The sequence below is a fragment of the Python bivittatus genome, unplaced genomic scaffold (genome assembly GCF_059951505.1).
Source record: "Python bivittatus isolate LINGU-HERP-01145 unplaced genomic scaffold, Pbiv_v1 ctg000610_np1212, whole genome shotgun sequence".
Lineage (NCBI taxonomy): Eukaryota > Metazoa > Chordata > Lepidosauria > Squamata > Pythonidae > Python > Python bivittatus.
In genome coordinates, this window is record NW_028277088.1 from 14,894,408 (window position 1) to 14,915,194 (window position 20,787).

Sequence of the window (20,787 nt, forward strand, 5' to 3'; positions counted from 1 at the left end):
CAATAGGGATTAAAAAAAAATTAACTCATATATATTTCAAGAGATTCCAAGGGCTTCTGCATGGGGGGAGGGTTCAATAAAGTCAGGACAGCAGATCCAGTTGTGCTATTAAAGCCCTGTCCTTTTTTTTAAACCATTCAATGAAATCTGGTTTATCATGGTGAGACCGTGTTGAGGGCTGTTATGAAAACTACCAGATGGGTGGCTCTCTTTCTGGAAAGCATTTGTATCATTCAGTATTTTCCAAGTTTCATGTATTCAACTCTAATTTTCATCATTTGCAACCAGTGAAAATTTAAGTCTAGCAAATTTAGCCTTGGCGAATGATCCAATTACCTGGCAGAGTTTAAAAGTTATCTCAAGCCTTTTAGAAAAACAGCCAAAAGGAATCAAGGACAGTGAATATTAATGGTGTATTAATTGTCTAGTTAATGCAATGGTGAATGTCAACTTAAATCCTCTATGTGCAGTTTTAAGGAAACAGAGAGGATGTTTTAGCTTCAGGTGATCGACTGATTGATCAGGCACCCTTACTTGAATCCTATAAAGTCACAATGATCTTCTATAAGTAATACATGTATAGACCAGAACATTTTGGTCTGTGCTGCATAACTCCAGGGGTATCCATGGGATTTGGTCAAAAAGTGAAGATGGTAGCCACGATAGTGTGATCAAAGCTGATTTTTTTAACATACTGTATGTCACATCCTGTAGACATTGCCACATAGAGAAACAGCACTTCTGTTAAATGCCTTGTAGTTGTAACACAGCCCTTGTGCAAAGATGCGATGTTAATTTTTAACCAGTTTAAATTTAGGAATTTAAATTTAGGAGTTTACCAGACCAGACAAGAAAGTTTTAAAGAGGAGCTTTTGAGGATATAATAGAAATAATCCAAAACAAATTGCAATGCAGTTAGAAGCAATTATTTATGTTTGACTGTAAAATGTGGTTCCACTGTACTAATTAACCCAGACCATATCCCATTCAGTTATGGCAAACTGCCTTTTTTTATCACTGCATTTGCAGCCCTGGGAGGAGAGAGCCCATGAAATCTTACTTACTTGTTACGATAACAGGAAAACAGTGTGTAGCATTTGCTTACTAACATTTTAAAGTCAAGCTCTATAACATTTCTTCGCTACAGATGAAATATTGCCATGCATAAGCTAGCACTGGGCTATACAACTAATTAAAATGAATTTTCTATATGAAGGTATATTGAAGGATGCAAGCAGAACCATGATTTATAGACTTCCGTTGTGATGAGACAAGTAATGCATCTAATGTGATGCAGCTACTGACATAGAGAAAACAGCATTACTTTGATAAAATCCACCCTCTGTAAAGCTGGATAAATGTCCTTCTTTCCCATAGTAGGATTTTCAATATGAGAAACTTGGGAAGTGCTCAATCATACATGCCCCATTTTTGACGGATGGAAGCTTGTTTTGTGGTACATGAACAGAATTCATAACAATACACAAATAAAATGTGTTAGTTGTTGGTATGAGATATGGGGGCCTGTTCTATCAAAGAGTATTTGGAGCATTGATGTCAACATATTATTTTCTTTTTGGGCTGGAGAAACACCTTTCTGTATGGAGATGGTGTAACGTTGATATCTTACTGCCATGCAGTGCCTTTCCCTAACTTGCAATGTATCCAGAATTTTGAGCACTCTGTACCTACCAAACCAAAAATGCATTTGGAAGGAGGCAGCACCGACCTGTGCCTGTTAAATGCAGCTTGGATGGTTGGCAAATTGCAACTGAGAAAGCCACAATCTCAGCAGTTCTTTTTAACAGTGGTGGATTACTCATATGAGGTAGAATTCACAGCAGTGAGATTCTGCATATTAAGTGTAATTGTAATACCAAATGTGATAGACAAATTAGCTTATTAAACCACATTATGGTGTGATTCAATAAACACTGCATTTGGACATAGATATAGCATGGCAAAACACTCCTGAAAACAGAATGTTAAAACAGGAAAAGGATTAAGAGTGAATTAATCAATCCAAGCTTCTGACTTTTGCTGTTCTCTTTTGGCCTGTGATGTTGGGGGGAAGAGGAAAAGTTTATTTTTATGTGAAGGCAAGGAAAACATGAACTGGTTGAGTTCACTCCTCTTTTTAGTCTCAAATGCTAAAATAGTTGACATTAATGTCCAGTTTGAATGGGCTACATATTTGTAGGTGATACATCAACCAGATGATTTGATTGGAGGAAAATAGTTTAGAACCCAAACATGCAACTCTATCAAGGTCTTCTACTCTGAGTCCTTTGACCCACCAGAAACATTAATCTGTGAGAATATGAATAATCCCATCAGGGAAGAATATGCCAGGAATTACAGAAAGCATTTTATTGATAGTTTTATTCCAAACATACATGACAACCTGTAAAAGGCAGCTGGACACAAGAGATTTAACAGTGGATATAGCTCAATAAATACTGTAAAGGGAACAGTGGGTTTTAGCCCAGTTCCTTAGAATGCATGAGAACACACTTTTTTATAGGAGATGAGATCATGTCATGGTGATGAGTCTGTGTGAACAAGGTTACTGCACTGGCATAATACAGAAGAGTTCCTAGACAAAAGGTCATGAAATTGATTTTGATGGAAAATGTTGGCATTATTTAAAAATAATACTAACCATTGTTTTTGTTATGAAGACAAAAACACCTTTTTAATTACCAATGCTAGGTATACTTAAACTTTTCTTACACATGCTGTCTCAAAAGAGCTGCATCGAAGTGCTTGGAAACTTGTATTGATATTAAAACATAAACTATATTTTTTATTTTGCCAGGGTTAATGGGATAATAGTGTGAGAATCTGGACTGAACTGTGTTTTCCAATAGTATAAAATTGATATGTAGAGAAATAGTTATTGTTGGATATTTGCAAGATCTACAGCTTTAATAGAATTAACTATAGAGTTAACAAGAGATTGCTTTTTGGCTGTGAACATAATTGAATCAGGTGGCGAACTCTGTATAAGAGAAGTATTCTTCTTCTTGCTTTTTTTTGCTTTTCTGATTTTTCCTTTTAGGCTCCCTGCTTAATTCCCTGCTGTCTTAGTATATTTGTATTATATTATTTATTTGTTTGTTGTTACTTTTATGTATTGTTGAAGATATATTTTATGCCTAATTTTTCTCTTTTGTATATTTTGAAATAGATATAAAGGTTGATATTTATATTTCTTGTCTTCTCTTAATCATATTACCCAACAGTTATTGCATACTACTGGTGTTTGGTATGAGTGGAAAAACATCAAATAAATGTTTGTCACTCTCAAATAAATGGACAGCTTAATTATTTCCTCTACGCAACTAATTTTTAATAAGGAAATGCAATTACCATCTCCTTTTTGTACTCTGCAATACTTTTTTAGAACCTTCTCTAAAGTTTAAGCCAGGGACTATTTTGAAACAATGAAAAACGGTTGCATGGAGGTTGACTTATGTCTCCTGAGCATTCTTTCTTTGGTTTTCAATGTTTTTCTTTTAACTTTCAGATTGGATAAAATGTCTGTAATGGGTTGGAAATGAAGATGTACAAAAATGGCCAGTGTGATTAAACCAATAGCTATTAGAATTCTTAATGTAGTTCTGAGTATCAGGAACAAATCACTGCAGACAACAAAGTTGGAGTAAACCTTTGTAGAAATGTGTTATGTTGGAGGCAAAAAACTAGAGATGGACATTGTGGTACTGTATTAATGGATTCCAGTTTAGTGATAGATTCTGAAATAAAAAGCAAACAAACAAAAAATAGGTGGCAAAAACAGGTTCACCGAAAGTGACCGAATAAGGGATGAAATGAGTTTTGAGAATTCAGAGAGTTGGCTTGTATTCTTTTTCTGGCATTTGTGGCAGTGCAGAAATATAATAATGGCTAGTTTTAGACTTGAATTTAGGAAAACTAGATTCAAAACCTCACTTAGGACGGGATGGCCTTAGATATTTAATTATCAGTATATCTACCTAACAAAAAGGTTGCTATGACCAAATCAATGTAATAAGAAAAGAGTAGGATCCATTTTTATGTTACTGGGTACTACTGAGCAATTTGAAAAGTGTCAAACCTAGATAGAGCTTACTTACTTTATTTAAGACAAATCATAGCTGATAGAAGCTTTTCATTATACATTTATTTTTAATTCTATCAAATCTTGTTAATCTTTTCCTGTCTGAGAAAATACCATATAATCAGATCTTACCTTATTGCTTCTATGTTCTTTTATTGTAAACTTTGTTTTTCTAATAACTATTTGGCCTGTTGCAATTAAAACCATTACTTAAAAATGGTGTTTAAGAAACTTAATATAGCCCTTTTGGGATAAAGAAAGAATTTAAAAGGTTGCTAGGTGAGTTCCAAACCTGTGCTTCTAAAGTACTAAGTGTAGGAAAGCCATTCAAATACCAATAGTTTAATGTTGAGCATAGCACCAAAGCACCAGCAAATAGCCTGATTTAGACTCCATAGATGAGCCTGGAATAGGATAGTTTAACTGGAGGAGAAGCTTAACAACTGATCTTTTCTTCATTCCTTAAAAAGAAAGCAACCAGGAGAAATGTTTAGTAGAAAAAACAAGAAAAACACTTTCAAGGAGTTCTGAACTCTGAGGCATTTGTTTAAAGATGGAGCCTAGGTGTGCCTCTTAAGATTTGCTTGGCTTGAGCTGTTTTGGTTGATTTGAAATTATTGTGGAAAATTTGTGCAGATGAGCAAAGATGATAGGGAAAATAAGCTGGAGTTTTTGGGAGAGTGGATGTTGTTTTTACTGTTGTTCACAGGAAAGAAGAAGAAGAGGAACAAGACAAATGTGAATTCTACCAGATTCTGCTCTGCTCCTGAAAATAATTTACTGGGCTGCTGCTGTAGAAGAGTGTGAGCTGCTGCTGGTCTGTCATAGGACGACAGTTAAGCAGCAGCAATGTGGAGGTCACCATTACAGCATAGGTGACTATTAGTGAGATGAGGGGATGGAATAGCTCACATTCAAGCCAATGGTTGTCATCCCAGGAGAGGGGGGTGGAACCAGAGGCAATGGGATGGAAGTGGAACCTTGGAAAGTGGTGGCAAAAATCAATTAAGTTACATTAAATCAAATTAAAATGAGGGATTCGGTTGAAGTGATGTATGGTCAGAGGTACGTACATTGGCAGTAGTATGAGAAGCTAGAGAAGGTCTGACGGTTAGGTATGTCAGGTTGAAGTATTATGTGATATTAGTGGTTTGGGAGAGGAGGAGAATGGGTGCGTGTTTTATGTTCTCAACTTACAGGTAGTCCTCAACGTATGACCATTAGTTCAGTGGCTGTTTGAAGTTATGACAGCGCTGAACAAATGGTGGTTACAACCAGTCCTCGGAGTTCTGGCTGTCCCAACACCCCCATGTGATTGCAATCTGGGTGCTTGGCAACTGGCTTGCATTTATGACTGGTTGCAGCACCCTGTGATCAGGTGATCGCCATTTGCAATCTTCCTTGCTGGTTTCCCCAAAGTCAATGGGGAAGCTGGCAGGGCAGGTTGCAAGTCACTGGGATAAGTCTCCTTCACCCATGCCCCCTCTCCCAGCCCCTCTGCACTTGTGACATGCCAGCCCCTCACTGTGCCTCCCACACACCCCTCACCATCCCTGACCCTCACAGTGCTTCCCTTGCACCTCCGCGCACCATGCCTGAGCCTTGTCATACCTCCCTCACACCCATGTGGACCCCCTTGTGCATTCCCCCACCCAGCAGCAGCCACTTACCTGCCTGCTGGCCTGCTTGTGAGTCCCCCAGGACTTGCAACTTCCTGCCGGCTTCCCCACTGACTTGATTGTGGGAGGCCAGCAGGAACTTGCCTCACCTAACAATTGTGGGATTCAGTTAACGACAGCAACCAGGACTGCAGGGATTGCAGTTGCTAAGCGATGCAATTGCATTTTATGACTGTATTGCTTAGTGATGGAAATTCTGGTCCCAATTGCTGTCGTAAGTCAAGGACAACCTGGATGAGGGGTTATGAATGAATGCTTTGGAAGTACCTACTGAGGTAGTATTCATACAACAGTTAGTGCTGTGAAATGATGAATGGATGAATGGTGAGAGTCCAATGAGATGGTGGAGGGAAGGGGTGGACTAGTGATTAGATTCTGGGGATGGACTAGTGAGGGCTAGCATGGAGACTAGGAAAGTACAGTGGGACCAAGTTTGCCATTCCAAGAGAAGGAGGACTAAATGTTCATGTGGGGCTCTTCTTTTAAGCTCTTTCCTGGGACCAGTTGGCCAAATTTTGGGATGATATGGGCTCAGGCTGCTGTTGATAAATGACACGTCTGCCCTCAGTAAGACTACATCCATAAGATAAGGGGTGGGTGCACAGATCTGGCATGTATTACTGAGACCTGGCTGGGCAACTATGGGGATACCTTTCTGGGTTTCAGGGCCTACAGCAGCCATGTCAGCCCTATAGGGGAGACTAGACTAGACTAAGAAACCAATGCCATACAGGCCTAAAACTACTTTTATTAGAACATCTATAGTAACAGAATTTTGCAAGTCTACATGTGCTTCCCTCCTCCCTCCATTTATCATGTGAATTAGGGAGGGGCCTGTCTCAAGTTAGTTACTTGGAATGGGGTTAAGTCATGTTTGTCTGATCGTTGCCTTGGTAATGGATTGTCCCAATGTCCTTCAAGGCCATTCTCCATGCTCTCTGCATACGAAACCATGGCTGGGGAGGAGAGGTGGCCACAAATGCACAAATGACTATGGTAGTGGCCAATAGAATTGTTCTGGAGGTGACCACTAGAAAGTCAGTTTGTGTGAAGTTGGGTTGCAAAGGTAAGCTAGGGCTGCTGTGGCATTCTGATTGACCATCTGTGTACTTCACAAACTCTTGGATTTCATTTCAGAGCTGGGTGTGGGAATCTCCACAAGGCTTTTAGTCTTGGTTAGCTTTCTCCATGCCCTAGAAGAGGAGTCAGGGCTGGCTCATGAGTTGTGGTATAACTGGACCATGACACCCTGGCAATACTCATACCCTGATCACCTCTCAATGGGACTACTGAAACATGCTGCGTTGGGCTGCTTTTGAAGATGGTTATCGGTTTTTGTATTGTGGGTTTTAATTTGGTAAGCCACCCAGAATCACTGTGTGTGAGTTGGGTGGCCATATACAGTTAATTTAAATTTGAAATTTGAAGATGACCTGGAAGCTCCAATTGGTATAAAGTGTGGCTGTCCAGGATACTAGCCAGGGAGACCTATTATGGGAAGACAACAGCAATACTGTAGCTGTTACACCAGATGCCACAAGGCTTCTAGGCCCAATGCAAAGTGCTGATTATCACTTATAAGGATATATATGGTGGAGCACTGAGATACATCAGGAAACACCTTGCCAAACGTGATTCAGCTTGTCCAGTTCAAACATTGAGGGGAAGCTTAATCTGATTTTTCCCCTACTAGGAGGTCAAGGGGACTTGGACCCAGAGTAACAGAACATACTCCCACAGGAAGTATAGCCCCTACCTTTTTTGCACTCAGGAAGGCCTGCTAATCAATTTTTTTTACCGCAGGCCCTTGGGCTCTAGAGAGTTACCACTGCACATCTGTTTTTTACTGATTGTGATTTTTTAAAAAATAACTTTATTAAGTGTGATTTGCTTTAATTTATGAAGATAGTAATTTCTTTGGATTTCTTGTACACACTTACCTAGAATTGTTAGGATTGGAGCAAATACTGCCAAACAAATAAATAAGAGTAAACAAACCCAATTGTTTTTGATGGACTATTTTCTGATATATAAAATTGGATAGCCTTTTGTCTCATTTGAGAAGCAAACTGGCTTGACCCACAGTAAGTGACCCCCTTCTGAAATGTTCTTTTAGTTATAGAAATATATCAGAAATATGATGCATCTTTGTATGAGGTACAGGACATCTTGGATTATGATTTAAAATATTTGATTCAAATTTAACATTTTCTTTGTTGAAATTCAAATCCCATCTTTATGTTCAAGGTCACAGGGACAGTCTACCAAATGGTTCTAGTTTCCAATCCCCCTTAGTCCACCCAGTGAAGTCAGCTACTCAACTTCTAGAAGGCCACATATGGCTATTCCTGATCAAAGATAAGAACAGCCATACTTATTTTGGTAAGAATGCAATACAATGTATGTCTATTCTGAAGCCCACTGAGATCAGCAGGACTTTCTCTTCAGAATGTGGGTATTACAGTCTTGATACATTAACTCTTAATATTATGGGAGAAAATATGCTCTTCATAATCTTTAAAAGAAACTCTTACTCAGAACAACACATATTTTCTAGTGAAAAAATGGAATGAGAGAACATTAAGCACATGACTGTTCATTTTAAAATGCTTTTAGCCCTCAGAATAGTGAACTATGCGTAGAAACCAATGCTTTTACAATATTTGTGTTTATATTTACATATGCAAAGTTATGACCATTTCATAACTTTGAAAATGTATATTTATGCTATTTTTACACAGGGATAGCAACTTATTTTCTTTCAACAGTATTCAGACAAGAAAACAAAAATATCAAACATGGTTTAAGCAGGAACTCAAGAGATGTTACCAAAAATTCTTGCAAAATTCAAAAGCCAAGAAAGGTGTTCTAAGAAGCAGATGCATAATTACCATTTTACTTGGCCTCATAAAACCTAGATACTCCAATAATCTATTTATTTGTACAGCAAATGCATGTTCTAATAATTAATTCCCCCACCTAGCTCAAACTGGTAAGTTGTATCCTTCAGGACAGTAAAACCTGAACCATGTTTTGCTGTAGATCTACCATTATTACTGATGCATAGATTCTTGGCTAAGACCTGCCATGACTTTTAGTAGCTGTGTGCAAACTGTTATGAGCTTGAAAGGTTTTGAGCTCACACTGCCCCATTTCAAGATAAGTCCAAAACAGTTACCTCAGCCTTACTGAAAATGTTTTGACTATCTTGAAACAATTGTTTCACATTTGTAGTAGTACTGTTTTAAGCTCTGAACAATTCTGGAATGGTCATGTTTCTGGCAGGATCAGTGAAGCCCATTCTGAACACGAAACATTTTATGTATCAATAAACTTTAGTAAAAATTTCTAAAGTATTCAAAGTCAGCTACTATAGGATAATGTAAATTTTTGGAGGTTGTTGAATTCCTGGGTAACATCCCTCCCCCCACCCCCACGTCCCATCTCTGCAGCATCTGTGGAACTGCTTTTTAGTACAGTATTTCAGAATATGAAAAATACATAGCGGCATCTGCACAGGGAGAGCCGTGTTATTGTATGATGGCAAAAATCAGGAGGACTGGTAACACCTTTTCCAGCTAACAACATTTTATTAAAAGGCATAAGCTGTAGCTCATGAAAGCTTATGCCTTTTGATAAAATTTGTAAATCAGAAAAGATGTACCAGACACTTTCTGATTTATAGCCAGATGCACCCTCACAAGCAAATGGGAATTTTCTGATAATGACAACAGAAAATGATGGTGTAATCCAGCCTGGCTGATTTATCAACTTCACTTACTTCTATGGAACTGTGAAGATGCTCTCATTAGGAAGACAAATCTGCCACTTTCTTCATAGTAAGATATCTTCTCCATACCCGTAGTAACCCTTAGGTAAGGGAGTGGAGTGCCTTTGTAGCAGTAAGGGGGAAAGTCATTCTGTGGAGATTATTGTTTGGATAAAATTTCAGTGATATCCCATAGAAATATGTCAAAGATAAACTTTATTACCATAATAATGACAGTAAATCAGGCTTGTTGATGCTTTTTATTGTGAGATGGGGAGTCTGGTAAAAAACTAGAAAATGACCATGATGTAACAAGGAACTTAAAAAAAAAATGAAGCTTCAGATTTGTAACTCACATATATGAATACAGGAACAAATTGGCACAGAAATGTTAAACATTGTTCCCAACACTGTTTAGAAGATTACTCTAACTTGGTTTCCCGAAGGAAATGAGTGTTTTATGGTAAGGTTAATCTCTTAATAAAACTGCAGAGCATCATGCTATTAGTCATACAGTGAATTTCAAAATTTAAGAGCTTTATATTAAAAACTGGGAAAAGGTAAAATGAATTGATTGCAATTGTAAATTGATACATTCCCATTTTAATTCTCCTCTTCTACAGTCCAAGGCAAGTATAAATGTTAACATAACACTGTTAAATCAAATCTCAATGCAAGAGAACCAATTGCCTCTCTACTTTAAATCTTATCAACTTTCCAAATTTTCATACTAAAATATATTATTGTATTAATACAAACTACAGTATTATACACTACTGTGTAATAAATAAAGAAATATAAAAATAAGACACATAAATATAAAAGTTTTCTAAAACTAAAAAGGTACATATGTCAGTAAGAAGGGTATTAATACTGCCAGGTTTGAAAACATACAGTACAAAATGTTGCACAGATCTAAAAACTAAAAGAAATAAAATAATACTGATAGGTTAAAATCAGCTAACATTGTCAATAAATGGGGTCCAGAATAACTAACATTTGGAAACATATGAGCCCAATAACATATCATGTATTTGTGTGAAATAAAGTGAGCCAATATAATAGATCAGAAATTTCCCTTCATAATTATTGTAGAGAAATTCTCCAGATAAGAAATTAAAAAAGCAACAACTAAAAGTGAAGAATTGCATTATGAAATGTACCAGTGCTTTTAATTCTGTGATGGCTGGGTGTTTTTGTCCCATGATTTAGTTTACTGAAATTTAATACAAATCAACAAATGCTAGTTATTGTAGGCCACACATTGGAGGAAGGCTGGTCAAAGCCTTTAAAATACTGAGAAATGGCACTTACAGCACACGGGGTCTTGCATAAGGCCAAAAGAGATACAAAGCTTCATGTCATATCCTTCATATTTTTTACTACACACTCCAGACACAATTACAAACACTGATTTTGACAACTTGGGTGTCCTCACCAGTATTAACACTGTTAGTCCCTGCAATCAGAACCCCACCACAATCTTTCTTTTCAAACTATATTTTCAACCACATGAGTAAGAAACTTCAGTCCTTCTATCAGCTGCTCCCTTAAGGCTAACAATACACTTTAAATGAGAACATGTTCTACTAACAAACATCTAAATGTTATAAACTGCTACCTTCTAAGCTGAATTTACAAAGGTAGTCAAACACTGTTTGGAACTGTGTCATATCTTTCTGCTTAAGGGAAGTCTGTAGTGCAGAAATTCTCACATTTTAAAAATATAATAAAATACTGAAGCGGAATTAGCAGAATTGTTTCACTGATAAAATAAAATAATAAAAAGAACATAAATCTCTCCCAATTGTACAATCAAAATATTAAACAAAAAAAAATAATACTGATGGTAACAAATTGATGTCCAACACATACCAAATAAAACATGTTTCCTACAACATGTTAATCTATTTGCTTCCAGAGTCATCGTGTTCTTCTAATCTGTTTCAGGTCACAAACTTGTTCCTAAATTTGAAAACTGTGAAAAATTACTAGATTTGAGATTCAGGCACACCTGGATATATATATTTTTTATATTTTCTGTTTTTTTTTTAATTTTTGTTACACAGTAGTGAACAGGAATCACAGTGCACAGACTACTGTGCTTCCATAAAAAGCATGTAGAGTATAGAACAACTTTCATTACCAGTTGAGCTTCCTTCTCCTTGTACAAAACCTCATCATCAGTTAAACTTTATTTGTTGCTGCTTCTGTCATTAGCTCCTCTTTTAATATAACTTCTGGTTTAATACTGTTTCCTTCATCTACAGCTTCTTCGTCCTTCATGCTATCTTCAGTTATTTCCTCCTCTTCCTCCTCCTCTTCTTCCTCCTCCTCTTCTTCCTCCTCCTCCTCTTGTAATTTTCCACATTCTTTTTCTTTTTGTGATTCCTCCATGTCTTTGTCTTCATCTTCTTCCTCTTTTTCACTGTCTTCCTCCTCCCTTGTTATGCTTTCTCTCTCATCAGAGTCAAGCTGTGAGGGAGAAGCCACGGCCCTTGCATGCTCATTACCCAGGTGCTCCTGTGCTGCTCCTTCCTGTTCTGTGCTGTCACGTTCTTCAGCTTCCCTTTTACAATAGGAGTAGCGATGATTCATGTGCTGAGAGTAAGACCCCGAGTGAGAAAAGCGCTTGCCACATTTGTCACATTGATAGGGCTTCTCTCCAGAGTGCAGTCGCATGTGTTCGATTAAATGATGCTTATGTTTAAATGCTTTTTTGCAGATTCCACACTCATGAGGTCTTTTACCTGAAAAATAGAAATAAGATCATTTCCAAGCTCCCCAGGGCATATTTTGCTTGAACTGGGACTTGCTCAATCCATTTACGCTGCTAAATTTTTTAGGGGAACCTCAAAGACAAATTGGTTCATCAGAAGTCAAAAGTGGGGTACCATTCTCAGCAAGTATTACAAGAAGTCCCTTCTAGACTTCTCATCACAAACATCAGAACTCAGTGAAAGCTGTTGGATTTGCTCTTTTTACAGAATGTAAATAGGGTTTGGTGATTTGTAATTCCATCATATTTGGAAGGTACCACACTGAGATTAGCAGACTTTAAGTTTTCCAGAAGTTCTAAATAAGGATCTGCGAGGGTGCATATCTTATATGAACAGATATACAGAACCTAAGAAAAAAAGCTTGATTTTTTTAAAATGGAAAATTAATGGTATTTTGTCTAAGTAGGGACAAGTAGGGACAATAGGGACAACAATAATGATGGAAAATATTAGTCCAGAAAATCAAACAGTAGTTAATAAGTTATTGACTCTGTTTTCAGACAAATCTACAGACTCAGTAAGTTAAGGATTCCATGTCTTTTAAAAATCTGAATAACTGAAAGATAATCTCTTATAATTAATATTGGCGTGAACTAATTATTGGCAACTAGTGATAAAAGCTATGCTGATATCCAATATGAAACTGGATGTTACACTCTACTTCTTACTCCTGTGCAGGATTCAAACTTAAATTAGACTTGTGCCATGATTCAATTTTTACAAAAGGAAGTCCATGTGAACAAGAAGAGGTACTTCTTCACTTTGTTTTGCTGCTTCTGGCACTTTTCAGTCTGGCTCATCTTCCTAATCCTTTCCTTGCTTTAGATGTGAATGGGTCACATCTACTCAACTGAGCCCAATATGGGAGCTATTTTTTGACACAGAGATGCACATTCCCATTTGGGATTACCACCTGTTACATGTGCTTATGCCTGTTGTTGTAATTGGACCTGAATTAAAAATTGTGGTGACTTAATTTCTTGTTCACATACCTGTATGTTCATATTTATGCCTTAAAAGTGAGCTACTCTTCTGGAATATTTTGTCACACAAATCACATGCATACATTCCATTTTCTGTCTTTCTCATCTTCTTCTTCGGTGGTGTAGAATCAGAATCATTTTGATCCTCTACATTTGATACTCCTTCTGAGCTAGTGTCTTGTCTTTCATCCTAAGGAATCAAGGAACAAAATTCTTAATCTGTTAAAATATAATGTTGGTAACAGGATGTACAGTAAAAAGCATAATAAATGTTTACTGCATACTGGTAACTCATCTAATCTCAATTGTGACATATCAATCAATATTGCTCTGTTAATAGCTGAAAAGCCATGAATATATGCATCTCAGAATAAGATATTTATGTTCAAGACTAACCCAACAGACAGACCACTGGTTAGCACAGAGAATTCTCGTGTAAAATTTTAAAAAATGAAGATTTGGTAAGAAAAAAAAAACATAGACTGAAAATGATGAAGGCAGTTTCACTAAAACTTCATAAACATTAATAATATTCATGCTTCAAAGATCACTACTACTATAGGCAGTCCTTGTTTAGCAACTGCCTCGTTAAGTGACCAGTCACAAATATGATGATAAATGGTAGTAAAAAAAATAATTTTCTAACCAATGTGTGCACTTACGCCCAAATTTCTGCACCTGATGACAATGCGCACCAGAGTGAGAGTAACTCTGACCATTTCCCCAGAACCGATTGCAGTTGCTAAATGAGGGCTACCTGTATGAGGCCTACCAATCTACTGTAAGAAATACAGTTTCACTCAAAAGTTTAGGCACCCCTGGTCAAATTGCATGTTTCAATGAATCTCTGAGAGAACTGAAGCTCGCACAACCTTCTGCAAATTTGAATTCATACTTACTAATCATATGCATTTGTTTACAGATTCAAAATAAGAACACTCATTATGGTAGGCACAGAGGTTTGGACATATTTTCAGTCAATATTTAGTATTAATTCTTTAGCAAAAAAAAGAACAGCACCCAAATGTTTCTTGTAGGCAGCTAGGTGTCTTTCTGTTCTTGCTTTTGGATTCTTTTGTCACTTGTCCTTGCAGAAGTCTTCTAGCTCAGAAATATTCTTAAGTCTCTTTGCCTGCACTACATGTTGAGATCTCTCCACAGATTCTCAGTAATATTCATGTCTGGATTGTGAAGGCTATTCCAAAACCTTTATCTTTTTTTCTGTAAGTAGTTTGTGGTTGATTCAAATATATGTTTTGGATTGTTGTCTTGCTGAAATAATCCATTTAAAAAAAAATTAATACAATAAATATCCAACTTTTTAGCTTCATTTTTTTTTACCAAATGTGGAACATTTAGCTTCTAGGATATGCTAATATTCTTCCTTCTATGTGCACAATATTTCCTATGTCACTAGCTGCCAGACAACTTCAAAGCATAATAGAGTCACCTCTGTGCTTAATGTTTTGCAATCTGTTCTTCTCTTCAAACGCTTCATCCCTTTTCTCCAAAAGTATCTTGTATGTATAGTTGCGGCCAAACAGTTCAGTTTTTGCTTCATCAGTCCAAAATACTTTGTTCCAAAATGTCTCAAGCTTATCAATATTTTCTTTTGCATACTTTCAACAATGACCTGTGTTTTGAGGTTTCCTTCTGACAACTCCCCCATGGAGTTCACTATTGTATAAACAATACTACACTGTGGACAACTATTTCAGTATCAACTAAACTTCAGCAGCTTGTCTGCAATGATCTTTCAGTTCTGTTTTGCAGTTTGGGGGCAGTTCTAACCAATTTTCTTGATCTTCTAGATCTTATCCTCATTTCAACAATTCCAAGTAACTTTAATTTCTTAGCAATGTTTCTCACAGATGAAATTGCTAGCTGCAAGTGGTTAGAGATTTTTATAGCCTTCCCTTGCTTTGTAAGAATGAATTATCTCCATTTTCAAATGCTCAGAAGATGCTTGAGAAGATCCCATGATTGCTTGAAAGGAGACAGAACAACAATCACAACCTGAAAAGTCAGAAGCGTCAGGGTATTTTTTTACCTATAGAATAATCTTCTCCTGGCTAACTGTAGGCCTGAGTCAGTCACCTCTTTGGGTCTTATTAACAACTTTACAAAAAAAAAAAAAGTAGCACTGAATCAACCAGAAGGGTGTCCAAACTTCTGCATCTGCCATATTCACTGCTTTCTTATTTTGAATGTTTAAAAAATTGCACATAAATACTAAGTATGTATTCAGATTTGCAGAAAGATATGTTTATACCATATTAAGATTGTGTCAGCTTCTGTTCATTAAGGGATTCATTAAAACAAACAATTTGATCAAACAAATAATTTGATCATATACATGTGTATCAAAGCTGTTTACTATGTCTCTCATAAATTTACATGTATTTCTAATGTTCTGATGTAAATTCACATTCAACTATTACTGCAGCATTTTTTAAAGAAGTGATTTAATCCTACACAAGAATTTTGTAATAGAGGGATCAGCAGCCTGTGACTCTAGTCTGTATGCACTGTCTGAATCCCTTTTCTGTGCCCCTCAGAGCTGTTCTGATCATGAATTCTGAGAGCTTACAGAAATTTCTTGGCATTTTGGGGAAAACTGTAATGCATGCCCTAGAGTACATCACAATTTTAAAAAACAAAGAACCCCCTCAGAACTCCTCCATAAGCAGACTTGTCATATGTGATGTGGCTTCACCCACTTTGTGATCCTTGGACTTTAAAAAAAAATTAGGTGAGGCACTTGGCCAGCATAAGGTTGCCTGACTCTTCTAACAACACCAACAAGCTTAAAAAAATAACTTTGTAAATTTTTAAAGAAATGTGACCACAGCAATTTACAAACTGAATTGTCCTTACTAATTACGTTTACTTTTAGATTTATATCAGTTACATAATTATATTAGTTTCACTAAGCCTGGATAAGTGGAAAATCTGAGTAATTTGGATATGACATTAAGAATTCCCCAATCAGTAGAACATGAAATGGAAAGCCATTAGGAATGGCTTTTACACATACATGAGGAACAAGAGACAACAGCTCCATGTATAAAGAAAAGGCCGTAAGATTACTAACGATATCATTCCACATCAAAAAATTATATGGGAACAGAAGCCTCTCTTTTTGCCTTTTAGCAAGACATAAAGTGTTCTGGGGTAGCTTCTGTATAGGCTATTTCTGCTTGGATGTTATAGAACAGACTAGAGAAACTGTGGCCTTACAGGTAATTGGACTCCAATTTCCACTGACCTGTGGTAGCAAGCCAGTTTAGTTCTCAGCATTTGAAAGGCCACAGATTTCTCATCTGGCTATAGAAATTTCATGCAAGTGGCAGCTTAAATGTCCCCATAATCAGTCTGAATATTGGGGGAGGCATGCTGGTGGAGACTTCACCAACTTATTCCATATCGGGGTAACAATGACACACCTTACCAATCATCTTGTCACATCCCATTTTACACAATTACATTTATTGGTCCCTACATTTGATTTAATTTGGCCTTATTGCCATTTTTTTTATCTGATTGGTATGACAAGAACACAACATTGTTGATAAAATGAGAATGCTACTGTGAAAACATCATGAATATTTTTTTAATGTTCAATAATGAGGTCTTCTGAAAAGTATTAAAAGGCAATATCTGATACATATAGCAACTGAAGCAAAGAATAATAAAGGGGAAGGTGAAGAAGAAAACTCTGGGTAGACAAAAACAGCAACTAAAGGATTATTACAGTACCAAAAATATGTTGATATGCTGCAACTATTCAAATGTAAACATTTTTCAATCATTTGTTCCAACAGGCCAAATAGGCAATGCTTTTGATAAATATCCATCTTCAAAAATATTTGATATAGTCCTAACTGGTTATCATCACTTGCATAAAGATCCAAAAAGTAATAGCATGCATCCTCAAAGTTTCATTTATATCTTTTTAGAAATATATTACAATGTAAAAATGCATGCTAGACATGTGTATTATACTATTTACACGTCACAGTTTAGACAAGTCCATAGAGAAGACTGAAACAATGGCAACACCACTCACAGATTCCTGATTTGAACTGTCCACTCTTGGTACCAGGCTATGTGATATAATTAAAGAACATCTAGGGAGTGATATGAAAGACCCCTTGCTTATACAGTACTAGGCATGAAATATTTACACTGAAATTAAAAAATGTTTTAAATTTTATCAGCCACATATGATTACTCAAAATAACCTATAATATTAGCAAAACTAACATTACATTTTCCATATCATATTTTTTTTTAATGACACTGCTTCATAAACTGAAATATTCACATATAAATGGATATAAGTTTAGGTACCTGACTTCCATTGGCCTGCATCTGTTTTGGTGTTTCTTGAACTGTAGGGTTAACTGTGGCTGAATAAGTGTAAGCTACCTGTGGGATAAGAATGGTTTGCTTATTGGCAGCAAGAGCTCTTAAGCATGGAACACTGTTCTGGTCAGCAATGGCAACAATTGTAGGTAACTGGGCAGTAACTGTAGGAATAGCAATATTAATGGGATTGGCACTTGGTGGGATTACATTTACAACTGGTTCAGAGTCTGTAATACTGCTGTCCTTTTGTGGTTCTTTTTTTGCACAAGTTAAGTTCAAAGGTTCTTCCTGAACAGAATATGCACTGTTCTGGTAAACACTAGTAGATCGTTCCAATGATTCTCCATGTTGCTTTGGTAATGAAAGGTCAAGAGGTTCTATTTGTGGCTCTTCCTGGACACCCTCATTAAGGTACAAGAAACCCTGTGCATTTCTAGATGAAGAGAGGTTAAGGGGTGATGGGGATGGTGTGTTATGCTGCGAGCCATTGTGAGCTGATCCTGTTGATACAGTCTGTGGTTTATCAGTCTTAAGAGGACTTACAGCTTTAGGTTGGTTGTCCTGGTGTTCATTTGCAGCTGTAAATCCAGTGTGGTCATGATTATTAATAGAGTTCTTTAATTTGTCAGGTTCAGGGGAAGATTGTCCAGATGTTGGTACAGAAATCTGGCCAGCTTGCATTTTTTCAAACCACTTTTTAACTACATCCAATGGCAAATTTACTGAATCAGCAATTTTTGAGAGCTCGTCTGAGCTTGGTTGTGCATTTAATGCATAATAGGCTTTAAGGAGGGATAAAAGGTTTTTTAAAGGAGGTTGACCAGGAGATGGGTTAACCTCCCCTGCTTCTGATGAAACAGAGGATTCAGACTTCTCAACTTCTGCACCACTGAGTTGAGGTGGCTGAGTGGAATTTTTGATATCATAGTGCTTTGATTCTTGAAGTGCATTAGGTTCCCCTGGACAGTCATCATGAAGAAGGCAAGTGCTATCATTGGTCTCTCCTTCAAAACTTTTTTCTTTTTCAGACTTCACTCTGAGATCTTCTGGTAGTTTCTCAGTTTTGTAGCTGTTACTTGGGGCAGAGTTTTCTTTTTTAAGATTTTGTGGTACAACCTGAAGAGGGCTAGGTTGCTCCAAACTGTAATTAATGATAATTTTGGTTGTCCCATCTTGATCAACCAAAGGAAGACTGATAGCTGAAATGAGGGAATGTCCAGCTTGTTGTAGGGGTGCAGTGTTGATTGTTTCTTGTTCTTTGGATGTAAGATTGGTGTGACTGTTCTCCAATACTTGTCTTATAACATTACCATCCACAGCAACTTTAAGTACATTTTGAATGTCACTTAAGTTGATACTTATTGGAGATACCAGACCAACAGTTGGCAAAACAACAGCTTGCACCACGCCCTGAGTAGAACTGGTTGCCTGTAATGGGCTACCACCACTAAATACCCCATTTTGCAAAGGGGCTGAACAGTTGATTCCTGATGCAACCACTATGGGCTTGAATTCATAATCCACAGGTTCAGTTTTAATTTGGTTTACAGGGAGCTGTTCTTGTAAGGGCTTATTTTCTATCTTTTGTCGTACTTGTGGTCTTGTTGGGCTACCCGGAGATGCAGAAAGAGAAGGAGAAGAGCACTGAGATGTCTTGATCCCTGATCGTGCTCGGCCATTCACAGGCACCATACCAATACATTTCTTACTGCTTATGTGGGAGCTGTAGGAACCAGAATGGGAAAAACGTTTCTTGCAGTTTGGGCACTCGTATGGCTTCTCTCCTGGATACATACATACATATATAAAAAAGAAACATCATTATAATGTAGAAATTTCAATTAAGAGGTTATAGAATGGATTTACAGGGCCAACACTGAAATAGTTCTGTGAGTAGAAGATGCCTCCCAGATGTGGAAGGAAACCTCTATCCAGCCTGATATCCATATAGCAACTCCTCCAGATTTCTAGACACAAAATTAATATAGGCTAATTGATATGTGTTCCAAACACTGCAACGGACACAACCCAACTCCTACCCTCTGAAAGGAATGGTATTTATAGATTCATTGTTCCCCTTCTTTCTACTGATAACGAAGTGTTCCCAATTTTTTTTGCAAAGGATCTAGATTTCTTGTGTTCATAAAATACGTACATTGCATAGCATGTTTTCAAAAACATTGATTTATTCACTGGGCTTGCGAATGTCAGTAGTTCAACTGAACCACCCATATAGTATGGTATATACTTGTCAAAACATTTTAAATGATAATATCTAAGACAAATCAATGATTCAAAGAATCATGCTTCATATAGTTCACCAGGCATAACACTCATTCTATGCTGGAGGCAAAGAACTGAATGGAAGGAAAATTATGGCACAGAATTTTATAGTTTGTAAATGCTTATACAAGAAATCATGGAGTGGTTCTAATCACTTGCACAAGAAGGTAAACCAACTGTGGCATATATGGAATATCTCTGAATTAATATCACTTTTCTTACAGCAGACTACAGTGCAAAATATAAGATAGCCTATGCATATAGACCATCTTTTGATATTATTATTATTATTATTATTATTATTATTATTATTATTATTATTATTTCAAAGCAACAACTGTTAAATAGAAATAACTTAATGCCACTTCACAATTTAACCCATAAAATGGTCATAAGGTTGAACTGCTTCAGTATTGTTCAGTAAATCTGAACACTAACAGACTGCTTAGTTTGTTTATACATTTTTATTCTGTTTTAGCTGCTCACTGAAAAATCATATTCAATATCTCAAAACAGAGGAAATGTATACTATGACAGAAAAGTCAAAAACATGTACACTGACAAGCAAAATACTAGGATATTTACCACTGTGGATTCTTAAGTGTTCCTTTAAGTGATGTTTATATTTGAAAGCTTTTCCACATTCAGTGCACTTGAATTTTCGATTACCACTAGATTGTGTCACATGTCTCTATAAAACAAAACATGAAGATCAATCAGAAGACTAAACAGGAATAATTAAGCTTGTATGTGTGAAAAATCTCTTATTTGTAATAAGATACATTGAAATTTAACAGAGTTAAAAATCATCAGATGATTG

General features: G+C 36.7%; 1 protein-coding gene across 3 annotated transcripts in view; it reads right to left on the bottom strand.

Annotated features, from left to right (window-relative positions):
• Positions 1-10,006: 10,006 nt before the first annotated feature.
• ZEB1 (zinc finger E-box binding homeobox 1) overlaps positions 10,007-20,787 on the bottom strand; it is an 87,779-nt gene continuing 76,998 nt past the window's right edge. For all 3 annotated transcript variants that reach the window (XM_088150222.1, XM_088150221.1, XM_088150224.1), the window contains exons 6-9: positions 20,553-20,658; positions 17,667-19,468; positions 13,323-13,503; positions 10,007-12,300 (exon numbers count right to left, since the gene is read on the bottom strand). In XM_088150222.1, the coding sequence (XP_088006348.1) occupies positions 11,738-12,300; positions 13,323-13,503; positions 17,667-19,468; positions 20,553-20,658 (2,652 nt within the window). In that variant the 3' untranslated portion in view covers positions 10,007-11,737. The remainder of the gene's footprint in view (positions 12,301-13,322; positions 13,504-17,666; positions 19,469-20,552; positions 20,659-20,787) is intronic.